Source organism: Lissotriton vulgaris, chromosome 5, assembly GCF_964263255.1.
Source record: "Lissotriton vulgaris chromosome 5, aLisVul1.2, whole genome shotgun sequence".
NCBI classification, from domain to species: domain Eukaryota; kingdom Metazoa; phylum Chordata; class Amphibia; order Caudata; family Salamandridae; genus Lissotriton; species Lissotriton vulgaris.
Genome location: NC_141693.1, coordinates 734,831,870 through 734,847,127, shown reverse-complemented (window position 1 = coordinate 734,847,127; position 15,258 = coordinate 734,831,870). Strand labels below are relative to the sequence as shown.

The 15,258-nt window shown below is 51.8% G+C and overlaps 1 protein-coding gene across 2 annotated transcripts in view; it reads left to right on the top strand.

The window, feature by feature from the left end:
• Window positions 1-15,258, top strand: part of ZBTB48 (zinc finger and BTB domain containing 48) — a 157,158-nt gene that overhangs the window by 54,797 nt on the left and 87,103 nt on the right. For both annotated transcript variants that reach the window (XM_086922169.1, XM_086922170.1), the window contains one exon: window positions 4,645-4,731. In XM_086922169.1, the coding sequence (XP_086778295.1) occupies window positions 4,645-4,731 (87 nt within the window). The remainder of the gene's footprint in view (window positions 1-4,644; window positions 4,732-15,258) is intronic.

Here is a 15,258-nt window from a genome sequence, read left to right as displayed (position 1 = left end):
CCTCACTCTCACTCACCCTCAACCCCTCACCCTCACTCACCCTCAACCCCTCACTCACCCTCACTCACCCTCACTCACCCTCACTCACCCTCACTCACCCTCACTCACCCTCAACCCCTCACCCTCACACAGTGCAATAGGTCTCGGAGCATTTGAGTTAGAGCTTTTAGAAATGTTTATGGCTTTTTTTTTAATTCTTTAGCATTGGCTACAGGAAACAAAAATGCTAAAGATTTACAAAAAAACCCATAAACAATTCTAAAAGCACTAACTCTAATGCTGCGAGACCTATTGCATTTCCAATGCTTGTTGTGCCTTTCTGTCCTGTGTTCCACTCATTTTTGTGCCTTTCTGTAGTCTGTCCCACTCGTTTTTTGTGCCTTTCTGCCCTCTGTCCTACTGGTTTTTTGTGCCTTTCTGCCCTCTGTCCCACTCGTTTTTTGTGCCTTTCTGTCCTGTGTTCCACTCGTTTTTAGGTTTTGACTAGCCAATGCGTATGAAGTACGCATGGCTAGAAAAAACTTAATGATGTGTGTGTGTGAGGACTGGACCGTCCCCACTCTCTCATTGGCTAGCTCCATAAATGGAGGCTAGCCATTGGGAGAAGGCTGTGTCCGTCAATCTCGGACCAGATTCGGGGGCGTTCCCGAGAATTTTTGGCTTTTGGCTACGTCAGCCGAAAGCCTCTTCTCGTCAACGCCCCCGAATCTGGTCCGGGATTGAGGGCACCCGCCTTCCTGCTCCTGTCTCCTGTCTCCTGTTTGTGGGAAGCAGCTGTCTGCCTCCAGCCAGGGCCGCGCTGGGATTGGCCCAGCCGGCCGAGCCTCCGCCGCGTCATCGGGAGGAGGAGGAGGAGGAGTAGAGAGCAGGAAGCAGCCTGCATAGTCTGTCCCGAGGCTCCCCCCCCCCCCCAATCAATAACCCAATGTATTAAAAATCTGACCAAGAAGCGTTCGGATAGTGTAGTAATAATGCTGAAATGTGTTGGTCACAGTTATAATGAAAACATAGCCCTACTAAGAGGTTTTGTTGCTAGGAAGGTCACGGCATAATGGTATCTGAAAGCACTTTTCAAAAGAGGCAGCCTAACAATTTGCGTTATTTAAGGCCAGAAGGCACCATTCAGGTATGGCCGCCACGTTAACCTACTTGGACGAATCTAGCGGACGCGACGAAAAATGAACTGTCCTCTCGGAAGTGACACGCCCGCCCCATCCTCACGAGCCACCGTAGCCAATCGGGAAACGCTACGGAAGCCGGCAAGACGGCGGCCCCGCAACGCCAGCCTACAGTCGGGCCAATAATGTCCGCAATGATGGCGGAGCAGAAGGGCTCAAAGAACAGCGCTAGGAACCAGGGAGGGGTACAACGCGTGGAGGGCAAACTCCGTGCTAGCGTGGGGAAGGGGGACCACTATGAAGCGCACCAGATGTACCGCACCCTGTTCTTCAGGTAAGGCAGCTGGCGTCCTGCATCCAAAGCCTGGTCTTCCAGGGCTTTCTTTGCTCTTTAGTGAAGCTCAGGGCTAAATTGGATGATCTGGATTGAGATGTCTTCATTTAAGTGCACAATATTTGCTGCTTCCAGGAAACTGGGTCTGTCAGCGAGGTGGTCTTTGATGGTTATTTGACTTTCTGCACAACCGTCACAAGAGAAGGCAAAGAAAGGCCGAATGGTGGTTTAGCAATCTGGGTTTATACAAATACTTGTTCTAACAGATTAAAACATCACAAAGGTAATTAAAACATCCTGCTTGTAAGAATAGATAGTGAACTGCGTACAACTGATATTATTAACGACTATTGTCCCCCTGATACTATCAAGAACTACTGCACTATCATCAATGACCTGGAGTGATGTATCTCCAAATTAAAGGTTGAGCTTCGAGATGTTATTCCCCCTTTGTAGCAAAAACCTCAGACCTCACACCTTGTGTCTGTGGTGACTTGAATACTAGCTCTGACTCAGCTATGCTGCATGTGGAGCTGCGCAAGCAAAAGTCCATATGGTGTCTCTTCCCCCCCCACCCCCCCCCCCCCCCCCTCCCCCATATGAACGTCCACAAAACAGGATCTTCCAAGCGCAGCAGAATTTTAAGAGTTCTCCTAAATAGGCCCTAATTATGGTGCCTGAATGGTCGCACTATATAAGACTGTCCTGGTCATACATTCAGAGCATGCGTTAAAGCTACCTTGATTGATTACATATTTATGTACAGTGAATCCTGGCATATCATCGCTGACATGACCATCATGAGGTGGCTAGAAAGTGACAATGACCTTTAATGGCTACTTTAAATGTGCGCTTGGAGCTCGGCTTGGGAACAGAAGTGGCTAGAATCTACAGCTCAACTAATTTAATCGTGTCAACAAGTAGGAAAAACATCACATGGCATGCCAGTCGCTCTGCCAACAAATTTAGTCCTGATTAATTGCTGGAAGCAAGAGCGCGACAACCTCATACTGCAACAAGACCAAATTGATCCAACTGCTCCAGTCAAACTTGCTACATTCCGGAGACCAGCATCAAAGCTAGTATCAGTTAGTAGTCCGCTCTTGCATTGCCTGCTGGATCCTATAGGCAGTATGTATATAGCTTGGTTTGATGAAGAGTGTCTCTAACTAAAATCTGCACTGGTACCAGCCCTACACTTAAGAAAAAACTCTATTATGCAAATCTCGCCTGTCCTCTTCCAGCCTGCCCTCCCTCAGCCTGTCCCCTCCATGACCTTTCCCAGCCTGTCCTCTCCCAGCTTGTCCACTTCCAGCCTGCCCTCTCCCAACCTGCCCTCTCCCAGCCTGTCCCCTCCCTGCCCTCTCCCAGCCTGCCCTCTCCCAGCCTGTCCCCTCCCTTCCCTCTCCCAGCCTGTCCTCTCCCTGCCTGTTGTCGTGTCCCGGCGGCAGCAGGCAAGAGCGTGCACTGCGTCCCCGAAGTAACAGCCCTAAAGCAAGCAAGAAGTACGCCCCCCTCCCACCAATCCCTGTTAGGTAGTGGAAACTGTCCAAACTGGGGTGCAGACAGCCCCTCTCACCTTTCGGCCTGGTACCACTGCACCAGCCGCACTACTTCCCTACTGACCGTTCTCCACTTCAGCCCCGTCTAAATTACAATTCCTGCTTGTGACTCTTTTGCCTGCTTGTGCTTGTTTTTGTGACCCTGTTGCCTGCTTGTGCCTCCGTGTGCCCCTGTTGCCTGCTTGTACCTCCGTGTGCCCCTGTTGCCTGCTTGTGCCTCCGTGTGCCCCTGTTTGCCTGCTTGTGCTGTGTGGGTGTGTGGAAGGCTCTGTGTGGGTGTGTGGAGGGCGCTGTGTGGCTGTGTGTGTGGGGGGCTTTGTGAGGCTGTGTGTGTGTGGGGGCTCTGTGTGGCTGTGTGTGTGGGGGGGCTCTGTGTGGCTGTGTGTGTGGGGGGCTCTGTGTGGCTGTGTGTGGGGGGGTTGTGTGTGTGTGGGGGGGCTCTGTGTGTGTTTGTGTGTGTCATTTGCGAGAGATAAAGCTAGTGGCATTGTAAATGACAATGCCATTTATTTATGTTAAAAAAACATAAATAAAAATGTCAAGAGCAATGCCAATAGCTCTAACTTTAACAAAGGCAAAACCATTGCATTGTAAATGCTTGTTGTGCCTTTCTGCCCTCTGTCCCACTCGTTTTTGTGCCTTTATGCCCTCTGTCCCACTCTTTCTGCCCTCTGTCCCACTCGTTTTTTGGGCCATTATGCCCTCTGTCCCGCTCGTTTTTTGGGCCTTTATGCCCTCTGTCCCGCTCGTTTTTTGGGCCTTTATGCCCTCTGTCCCGCTCGTTTTTTGGGCCTTTATGCCCTCTGTTCCACTCGTTTTTGTCCTTTATGCCCTCTTGCCTTCTGTTCCGCTCGTTTCCCCAACCGCTGTGGCCTTTTGTTTAAATATAGCTGATAATCAGAGCCCCTTCACGGGCTCCGATTTACAGCAATACTTAAACAAAATGCCACAGTCTGCCCTGCGCTTTACTAACAAAAGCGGACACTTTCTAAACACAGCGTGTGCTAAAGTACACGCTGTGTTTGGAAAGTGTCTACGATTTTGTTAGTAAAGCGCAGGGCAGACTGTGGCATTTTGTTTAAGTATTGCTGTAAATCGGAGCCCGTTTAGCGGCTCTGATTATCAGCAATATTTAAACAAAAGGCCACAGTCTGCCACGCTCCCACACAGCCGCAAGCGCCATAATCCCCACCAGCCCCCCCCCCCCCGCCTCTTTACCTGCACTCCTCAGGCCACTCCGCCACCGCCACCACTGGAAAAGTGACTCATATTCACGCCGCTCGCTTTTTTAAAGAGGCGGGCGGCGCGACTCTCTAGCGACGTCCTGTGTGCGCGCTCCACGCTAGGTGGTGCGCGCTGACGTCAGGGAAGGTGCGCGCGGCCTAGAGGGAACAGTGGTCATGGGCATTATGCCCTATTTAAAGTTAATTGTGCCCTTTCCATCAGGAAGAGGGCACAATTAACTTTTATGTCCACTAGAATCTGTGGTCTCGGGGTATTCCAGTAGTCATGCGCAAGCCCGAATGTTGTTGACCTAGGTAGAATGCTCATCGCAGTAGGATGGTTTACGTTAATTGAGTTTACAGGTGCAGCGTGTATAATCCCTAACTGGAATGGTCTCTCTTTTCAGTGTTCCCACTGTTCTCAGCAGTTCATGAAGAAGAAGGACCACCAGAGCCACATGATAAAGATGCATGGCGCTCCTAAGCCACATGCGGTAAGAATCTGAGCTATTGTGTTTATTTTTCCTAGAGATGGACTGTGCAGAGTAATTTTTTTCACTTTGCAATGCAGGCTTGTGCTAGAAGAGGATCTGCATATTTCCACTTCCCTAGTTTTTATCTTAGGTTAAGCCATTATTCCACCTGTTTTCCTAAAGCTCCCACTAACTTTGAACTGATTGTAACTTTTTACCACCATCACAATGAGGTAGCTTTCATTGGACATGCCATGTATAGTTATCCTCAACTCTGAAATACACAAATATGCAATATTGTGACATGTTCTTGTGCATCTACTTGTATGGATTACAGTTTTGCACCCCGAAAAATGTGCAAGATATCAATACACTTTTCCTAACAGCAGCATACCCTGTTATTAACTTGCACGAGCAGAAATCGGGACGACGGGTTCTCTGTGATCAAGAAAAGAGAATTATCATATTTGAGGTGCAAAATTGAGACACATCATAGTTGAGTGGAGGATAGATTACGACTTGGTGCATATAACCAGAGTCATCACTCTTTATGTGCACAACACCTCCCAAACTGATTGCTTTGGAACAGCTTTCAGTACACATACTGCACCTTATACATAAGCTAGAGGGAGAAGATTTGAATTACAGGCAGACACCTATATAAATTGACTCCACCCACCATTAATGAAGACGCCATGTTTCGATATTGCATATGATTTTAAACGTTGGATGGATACATAGGTTTTGCAGCGTGAATCTTTCTGGCTTCACTATGCTGTGCATTATTCCGCGGTCTAGTGTTTGGGTCCGGAATCGTAGTCTTTCCTTTGTATTTTTTTTTTTTTCCGTAGGACAGGTGGGCGTCGACGTCTTACCTTTTGGTGACCTTCCGTGACGTCGGCATGCTTCCTGCGGAAGCTCCCACCCTTGGGCGCCATCTTCAGATTCTTTTTTCCGCCGTTGGGTCTGGATCGTTCCAGAGAGGCTCCAGAGTTTTGGATTGGAAAAGAATAGAGAAGAGTCGAATTTGGAGGAAAAGACTGAGAAGACGACGAGGAATAACAAACTTAAGCCGGGGCGACGAAAAAGAAGGAGAACTTCGAAAACTTCGACGTCGAACGAAGAATGCGCACTCAGGGGGCCCCCTGAACGAAAGAAATGGACAACACACCTTTTAAATTCTGCCGTAACTGCCACCACAAGTACGCGCAGAAGGACCAGCATCTGGTTTGCAACCTCTGCCTACCGGTTGACCACGAGATCAAGGATTGCAACGTTTGCTCTGCCTTCACACCGAAGACCCTCCGCGTCAGAGAATGACAGAGAAGGGCCAACTACACCATGCAGGGGAAGGGCCAACCTCCTTTCCTTTGAGATCTGGGACTATCGACCGACGAAGAAGATAACGTTGCCGGAGAAGACGACGACTACGCGGTCGAAAAGACAGATAAGAAAACTTCTAAAGAGGTAGGAGAGTTGTCGACCCCTAAACCCCCGACAGACCATCGAAAGTCTGATTCAGACTCTCGTAAAAATGAGTCAAAGTCCTCGAAGGGAGCACTGGCGCTGAAAACCTCGACGGCCGCAGCTGCATCCAAGGACAAAGAGCCCAGCGGATCCTTCGAAAAGGACTCCCAGTCGGCGAAGACCGACGAAAAGCCATGGTCGTCGAAGCACGTCCCCGAGAAGGAACGTTCCACTTCGAAAGAAAGGGCCCCGAAGATCGCCTTGACTTCGACAAAGGACCCGAAGCCCATTTCGACATCGACGTCGAAATACACAACCAAAAGACCAGCCGAACAGTCCGACGCCGAACAGGCCGCCTAACTGGAAAGGAAGAAAAGACGGCTCGAGGCCGAAATGGATAACATCCTAAAAAAGGAAAAGGGAGTTCGACGAAAGGCTCAAACAATTCACGATTACGTCGAAAACACCGACGGTAATCGTCGAAGAGGAGGAGGATTTCGAGGCCGAAGAGCCGCAGAAAAGCCCTGAAGCTCAAGAACACCAGGAGGATGAGGAGTTCTACTATGAGGAGGAGGGTGACGACGACCAGCGGACGATCCTCGGGTCGGCATCTTCGTGGGCACAGGACCTGGAATGGCAGGACCTCGACACCGAAAGCCCAGAAGAGGACGTAGACACGTACCCTTCGAGGCCTTCGCCGCCAGACGACATTCGGGCATACAATATAGTCGAGAAGAATGCAGCAACGGCGTTTGGGGTCAAGCTGGACGAGGAGAAGCAGAAATCTGACTTTTTATTAGAGACCCTACTCCCCACACAGACAGGAGCCAGTATCTCCCAATGCTAGAGAGTGTCATGGCTCAGGGGAAGGAGGCATTCAAGGAACAGGTCTGTTACGCCCAAAACCGAGAAAAAATACAAACACTCCACAAAAGATCCCCTCCCTACATCAAGGGGACAGTCCTAGCAGACTCCATTATCACTGCGACTGCAAGGAAAAGGGCAAATGTGCCGACATCGGGCCACCACCAGACAAGGAAAGCAGGAGGATGGACCTGACGGGGAGAAAGATTGAAAGGAATGCAGCATTGCATTGGCGCATGGCAAATTCAAACGCCCTAGTAAATAGGCACCAGTAGCAAATCCTGGACCAGATTGGGCAGCTGGTGAAGAACCTCCCAGAGGAGTACCAGCAGAGGTCATCGCACCTCGTGGAAGAGGGGAAAAATGTGGCGAACACTTGCCTTAAGACTGCCTTGGATGGAGCAGACACATCCAGCAGGCTGATGATGCTGGGGATCACTGAAAGAAGGCAAGCCTGGCTCAGAATCTCAGGCTTCAAACCGGAGGTTCAGCACGACATTCTTAGCACCCCTTTTAATAGAGACACTTTTTGGAGCACTGGTCGATGACAAACTCACCCAGCTTAAAAAAGAGAACGACACTGCAAGGTCCATGGGAGCCCTGCAATTCAGAGGGGTGAAAAGAGGTAACCCGTCACGGAGACCGAACGGCAGAGGGGGAAACCAGCCAGGAACGTCGCACCAGACCTTCCAGCAGTCCGGCCAGGGAGACAACCAGGCACAACAGGGACACCAAAAACTAAACTGGCACAACCAGCAAAGAGGCCAATCCTTTCGCGGGAGAGGAAACGGATGTGGTCAGAACAAAAGAGGAGGCCACCAAGCCACCTCTAAGTGACGCCGTCACACAGCATGTACCCACCCGCACAAGACCTCCCAGGGTGGAGCACAAGAGAACAAAAAATGGGTTACACAGACAAAAGATCATAGAACATGTAACACCAGTAGGAGGCAGGCTAAGTCACTTCTTCAGAGAGTGGAAGAAGATAGCAACAGACAAGTGGATCCTGAACATCATACAGTTCGGATACTGTATAGAACTAGAAAGGACTCCACCAAACAGAAAACCAAAAAAGAGGACGCAGTCAGGAAAGGAACTCGTAACTGCTTCAAAAGGAAGCAGAGGAACTGCTCCAAAAGGAGGCCATCGAACCAGTACCCCACCAGGAAAGGAACAAGGCGGTGTACTCCACATACTTCCTAGTACCAAAGGTGGATGAAACACTAAGGCCCATCCTGGACCTCAGGTTCCTAAACAAATACATAAAGACAAAAAAGTTCAAAATGACGTCTCTCCAGGAGGTCATTCCACAAATAGGATTCAGAGACTTCATGGTCACCATAGACCTAAAGGACGCCTACCTGCACATACCAATGAACAGGAGTCACAAATGCACGCCTGCTCAGATTTCCCATCAACCAGCATCACTACCAATTCACAGCCCTAGCGTTCGGCCTAAAATCCGCACCAAGGGTGTTCACAAAGTGCCTCGCAGCAGTGGCAGCGCACCTAAGAAGGGAAGGGATCCATGTATACCCTTACCTAGACGACTGACTAATAAAGGCAAGTTCTCACAAGACATGCAAGTAACATGCCCAGCGCGTGACAAACACTCTGATGGACCTGGGATTCTCCATTCAATGGGGAAATCCTCTATGGAACCAGAGCAAGTAAAAATCTTCCTGGGAGCACAAATCAACACCATACAGAGCAAGGTGTTCTCCAGCGACAAAAGGACGCAGGCGCTAATGAAGGAGACTCGCCTATACCAGAAGGGGCGAGCTCTGACCGTGAGGACAGCGAGCAAGGTCATGGGGATGATGGCCTCATGCATACATTTGGTACCAAACGTACGCCTCCACATGAGACTATTCCAAGAATGGCTGCAAGAACAATGGTCACAAGCTACAGGTAGTTGGGAAGATCTAGTGGTTGTAACGCACGCAGTGCAGGAAGAAATGTTGTGGTAGAACTTGGAGAACATAACAAAAGGGAAGCCTCTAACACCACCGACCCCAACAGTGACCATCACCACAGACGCAACCCAGAAAGGATTGGGAGCACACATGAGCAAGCTCAGGGTGAGGGGTCTGTGGACTCCAGCGGATGCGGTCAAACACATCAACTACCTAGAACTGAAGACCGTGTTCCTCGCCCTGAAAGCCTTCCAGACGAAACTGTACAACCAGAGGGTGTTGATCCAGACGGACAACACAACAACGATGTTCTACATCAACATACAGGGAGGAACCCAATCTCCGCCACCTTCGAACCTAGCGCAGGAGATATGGATATGGGCTATCCCTCTAAATATAGACCTGCTAGCCATACACCTACCAGGGAAAGACAATGTGGAAGCAGACTGGCTCAGCAGACAGACATCGGCATCGAGTGGGAGCTAAATGGACAGGAAACGCAAAAGCTAATCAGAAGGTGGGGGACACCAACAATAGACCTATTTGCAACACACCAGAATGCAAAATGCCAAAGCTTGGCATCCAGGCCAACAGGGGAGGATTCCCTGGGGAATGCCCTATGGATAGACTGGTCGAAGACATTTGCTTACGCTTTTCCCCCCGATACCTTTGATACACAGAGTACTCAACAAGTGCAGGACCAGCAACATGACTCTGATACTGGTGGCACCTCAATGGGCCAGGCAGACGTGGTACTCACAGATAATGGAGATGGCACAGGTTGCACCCCACAAGTTCGGGAAAAGAAAAGACTTACTGTCCATGCAAAACGGAGAGGTACTACACCCAGAACCAGAGAGCCTCAGCCTAGCAGCATGGCTCCTGAAGACATAGAATTCGCACACCTAAGGTTACCAGAGAGCGGGGGGCGTGGCTAAGCCGAGCTGCGAGATGGCCGCTCGTTGAGTGAGCTCCGCCGGCTACACCAATTAATCCTTTTGTGATCCTGCTCCTGGCGCCTGCGGGCCCCCGCTCCCTCGGGGTTTGGCAGAGGACACCTCCATAAATCCGGAGTGTGAATCTGAGACGCACTGCAGCGGCGATCCCGAAACCGGAGCCCTTCAAGACTCCGCCGACTGGACAGCCCGTCCTGGCACTGGGCGGAAGTGCACATCCCTGGGCGGCGCGACGCACTGCAGCCCGAGGCTTTGGAGGCCCCTAGCAGACCGGAGATCGTGGGCGCGAAAACTTGGCGGCGGCGCCGCGACTTCAGACGTTCCCTAGCGGACCCCTACTGAGCCCTGAACCGATCGGGAGAACTGTGGGCGGATTGGAGGCGATCGGGGGCTAGATCCCTTGCCTGGCGGCGGATTCGCCTGCGGAGCGGAGCCCGGACCTGCCGCCTTAGTGGAGAAGACGTGGAACGGCCAAACCTGCGGAATCCTGGTGAGCGCATGTTCCTACCCTGCTGTGACCGCTGGCGGTGGCGGCCGGAGTGCAGCGAGAAGCGCTACGCGCGGAGGGGCCCCTGCTGGCGTCCTCGATGCCCTACCTGCTCCACCTGGAAGGGGTGCATACTAACTGCTGAGACCATAGGCGTGCTGCCTGTCCAGCCACAAGACTGTTGGGCTCCAGCCCTGAGAATATAACTTGGTCACCTGCCCTGCCGCATTTTGGGTCTCGGCGCCATTACCATACCCCAAGCACTCAGCCCGCCATCTTGGGCCTGCCTGGCACGCTGCTGGCATCGCGTGCGGAGAGCGCTCACGCCACTAGGGCCTGGACTCCGGGCTGTGGATCCGGGCTCCCCGGGACTACCTACGCAACCCCTGCCTCACACGGGTTGACGCCTCTACACTGCACAGGGGATCCCTGCGTTTCTGAACCGCCCTTTGTTAATGACCGGCAGCCACGATGGGGAAGAACGAAGCCAAACAATCCAAGATCAGCTTTGATAACAAGCGCACTCCGAGGAACCCTGCTGCAGAATCGAGTGGCGACATGGCGTCGTCTCAAGGGCTGCCGGCCGATATTGACTTTGGGGCGCTAATCATGGAGGTAAGATCCAGCCTGAAAAGTATCGATACTAAACTCGACACCATGTCTGCGCAATTGGAATCCGTGAAGACCAAGGTGGACGTACATGAGACTCGGCTTGACTGCTTAGAAAACAGGCAGACTGAATGCTGTGAATTCCAGCAGCAAGCCAAGAAGCATATTACTTCTCTGGAACGAGAGTTAGATGTACTGCGAGCCAAGTCGGATGATTTGGAAGCACGTTCCCGAAGATCCAATATACGCATAACGGGAATTCCGGAAACTACAAATATCGACAAAATGGAGACCTATGTGGCGGACCTTTTGCATGAACTCTTCGACCCGCACCTATCCCCAGTCTTCACGGTCGAGAGAGCGCATCGATCGCTAGGGAAGAAACCACCGCCAGGTGCTACACCTCGGCCAATCCTCGCAAAACTGATCAACTACCAGGACAGAGACTTGATCTTGCGCCTGGCGAGGGAGAAGGGCAGAATCACCCATAAAGGTAATAACATTTCCTTTTATCCGGACTTCACCCCCCTGGTGCAAGCGGCTCGCAAGGAGTTCCTTCCGGCGAAGAGACTACTGCTGCAGGCAGGCGTGCCTTACTCTCTGCTGTACCCTGCAAGGTTGAAGGTACTGCATGACAACACCACCCACTTTTTCACGGACGCAAAGTCGGCGCTCAAGTTCGCCAAACACATCGGCGGGGCGGGGTCCAGGAGAAGATCGCCCAGACATGAAGATACGTCCGAACAGCTAAGTGACAATGACTAACTGGTGGTCTAGTGGGGGTACTAGGATGTCATAAGTCCGCCACCTCAAACTTCATGTGAGTTGGCGCGGATTCATTGGGTTCGTTGCTGGTACATGCTCCCTGGGAGCGCGATAGGTGGAACTGGGTCCTGTCCCGGGACTCCTGGGTGTGTTTTATTGTGCCCTACTGAGTACAGTCATCCTGGAGGCGGTGCGACTGCTAGATCCCGTGGAGGGGGACTCGCGGAACTCATGGAACCTTATCCCTAATTGTAGCCACCCCGTTCACACGGGGCTGTTCGCTGGGCACACCACGCCCCATGGGGTGCCTCCCGCTGTTTTTGCTGTTGGTTCTAGGTTGCACCTTGTGTGCCTTACTATGGGGTATTTCACGACCTGATTGGGAGGTTGCTGAGGGTGGGGGGCAATGGGGGGGGTTTGTTGTTTCGTTATTTCTTGTTCCGACATGGTGCACAGAACTGGCCGCTATGTTTTCATTTTCAGGTACGCGATTCGTGGCAAGGAGTTATGGGGTCCGTTGTGGGTGCGGGGGGTGGGCTGGGACGAGGATGGTCCCAACACTGGAAGACTTCAAATATGGGTGGGATTAAACTTTGGACCTGGAATATTAGAGGCCTCGGGGACTACAGAAAGGCCCGATTGATGCATGGCACATTGGCCAGGCATAATGTTGACGTCTGCTTCCTGCAGGAGACACATATTAATACTACTCCCTCGCCCAGGTTGAAGAACTCTAGGTGGTCTCAGGTATATTCTTCTGTTTACTCCAACTATGCCAGAGGGGTTGCTATACTTGTGCGCAGGGGGTTAGACTGGCGGGAACATGCTCACGTGTATGACGTGAATGGCAGATACGTGATCTTGTATGGCTCCCTGCAAGGGCGGCCTGTTGTGCTGGCAGCTGTTTACGGTCCTAACGTAGATGACCCGGACTTTTTTAGGGACGTGTGGGCGCAGATTGCTTTGCTTGACTGTTCGTCGGTGGTGTTGGGGGGAGATTTTAATGTTGTGCTGGATGATGATATGGACAGACGTGGTGTGAGTAGACCTATGCATGCCCGTGCGCGCCAGGCTATCCTTGACGTGATGAGTGAGGGATTGTTGTCGGATGTGTGGAGGGTTCGTCACCCTGACGTGAGAATGGGGTCCTGTTACACGTGCCATAAAGCGGCTTGGTCCAGATTGGATTTCTGGCTGGTGTCTCCTGAGGTTGCAACATGGGTGACAAGGGTCGAAATACAGGCTAGGTCCCTATCGGACCATTCCCCCTGTGAGCTTGAGCTACGCCTTCCTGATACCATTAACAGAGCATTCACGTGGCGATTGCCCCCACACGCACTCACGGACCAGGTGTTCGTTGAGGAGATCAGGGACGACATTGTTAAATACTTTGCTGAAAATGCAGGTTCCGTCGCCTCAGAGGCTGTTGAATGGGACGCCTTTAAGGCAGTAATAAGGGGCCAGTGCATAGCGAGGCAGGCGGGAGTGCTACGATCGATTCGAGACACCCTGGCTAAACTGGAGGGAGAGTTGCGAGGGCTGGATGCAGCCTTTAGCTTGGCCCCGACATTAGGAACAGCAGGTGAAATCAAAACGAAACTGCTTGCCTTTCGAGAGGAAGCGGAGAGAGAGGTGCGTTTTCTGGGGAAACGCGCTGAGGCCCGCAGATACGGAGAGGGGGATAGGCCCAGCAGAACACTCGCCAGGTTGATAGACTCTCGGGCACAGTCACACTACATCCACACTATCTATGACAAAGAGGGGACTTTAGCCGTGGGCCAAGAGGCTGTATTGCGCGCCTTTGCTGACTTTTATGCGTCTCTATACGCCTCTAAACAACCCACCGCCCCGGCCTCCTTAACTAGTTTCCTTGACTCCATTGCATTAGTTTGGTTCAATAGCAACCACAGACAGTACATGGACTTGCCTGTTACCGTCCAGGACATCGCTCAGGTGATAAAAAGCATGCCGGCTAACAAGGCCCCTGGCCCTGACGGCCTGACGACGTCCTTTTACAAAACCTATGTTAATGAACTGGCGCCGAAACTACACTCCGTGTTTGTGGAGGCCCTTGAATTGAACTCCCTGCCTGACTCCATGCACGAGGCCTTAATAGTCACTCTTCTAAAACCTGACAAAGATGAGATGCTCCTGGACTCCTATAGGCCCCTCTCCCTCATTAATGTAGATGCCAAAATATACGCTAAAATAATCGCGGACAAGCTGCAACCGATGTTGCCGATTATAGCTTTGCCTGACCAGTCCGGATTCATCCCCGGTAGAGCCACGTCCCATAACCTCAGGACCATTTTCTCGGTCCTTCATTACCTACATCCATCTGTGCAGGCGGCGGTGGTGTTTTTGGACGCGACCAAAGCGTTCGACTCTTTGGAATGGCCGTATTTATTCAGGGTGCTGGAAAGAATGGGCTTCAGTCGCAATTTCATGACCCTGATCAAATTGCTGTATACTGGACCCAGAGCCAGAGTAAGTGTAAATGGCCTGGTGTCCGGATCCTTTAATATCACTAGAGGAACCAGGCAAGGGTGCCCACTATCCCCCCTCCTCTTCGCCATCGCGATGGAGCCACTTGCGGCTCGGATACGTCAACACCACACTGCGAGGGGCATCGGGTTTAGCTCTCGGAGCCTCTTGATCTCGTTATATGCTGACGATGTGACCTTGTATATTGTCAACCCCAAAGACAACATGAACCCGCTACTCCGAGAGTTTGTGAGGTTTGAGGGCCTGGCGGGAATATCCATCAATTGGTCAAAGTCCGTAGCTTTCCCACTGACCGATGAGACGAGCCAGCCATCTGCAGACTACCCTATACGTTGGGAAGCTGAGGCTGTTAAGTACCTGGGGATTTGGATTAGCCGGGATGTGCAAGAACTATGGTCTCTGAACTTTGGAAAGGCAGTAGATTGGATGGAAGGGAAGATTGAGGTTTGGAACAGGCTACCTTTGTCCCTAGTTGCACGAATAGCGTTGGCAAAAATGGTGATTCTTCCCAAATTCCTGTATCTGTTTGTGAACATCCCGCTGCCCATGACATCACACTTCCATGCGCGGGTGCGCTCGTTGATGTTGAAACTGGTTTGGGCTGGAGGCCAGGCGAGGATCTCCTGGGACCTGCTCACACTCCCACTTAGGCAGGGGGGCCTCGGAGCTCCCGACTTGAAGCTATACTCTCTGTGTGCACAGGCGCAGTTTCTGCATTTTTGGGCCTTCCCCACTCCCTACCAACCGCACGTAGCGGTGGAAATGGCTGCGCTGGCCCCGTTGCCCCTGCGCGTGGCCCTATATGGGAAGGTTACGCGCCCTTCAGCGGAGATCGACACTGTAGAAATGGTACGCTGGACCTGGCGAGAACTGCAGAGAAGAGCTGGCCTCTCCTCCCTGTATGCACCTGCGATCCCACTGCGGGGGAACCCACTGCTGCCCTGCTTGGCTGCCAGAGGCGATGTTCTTACGCTCCGGG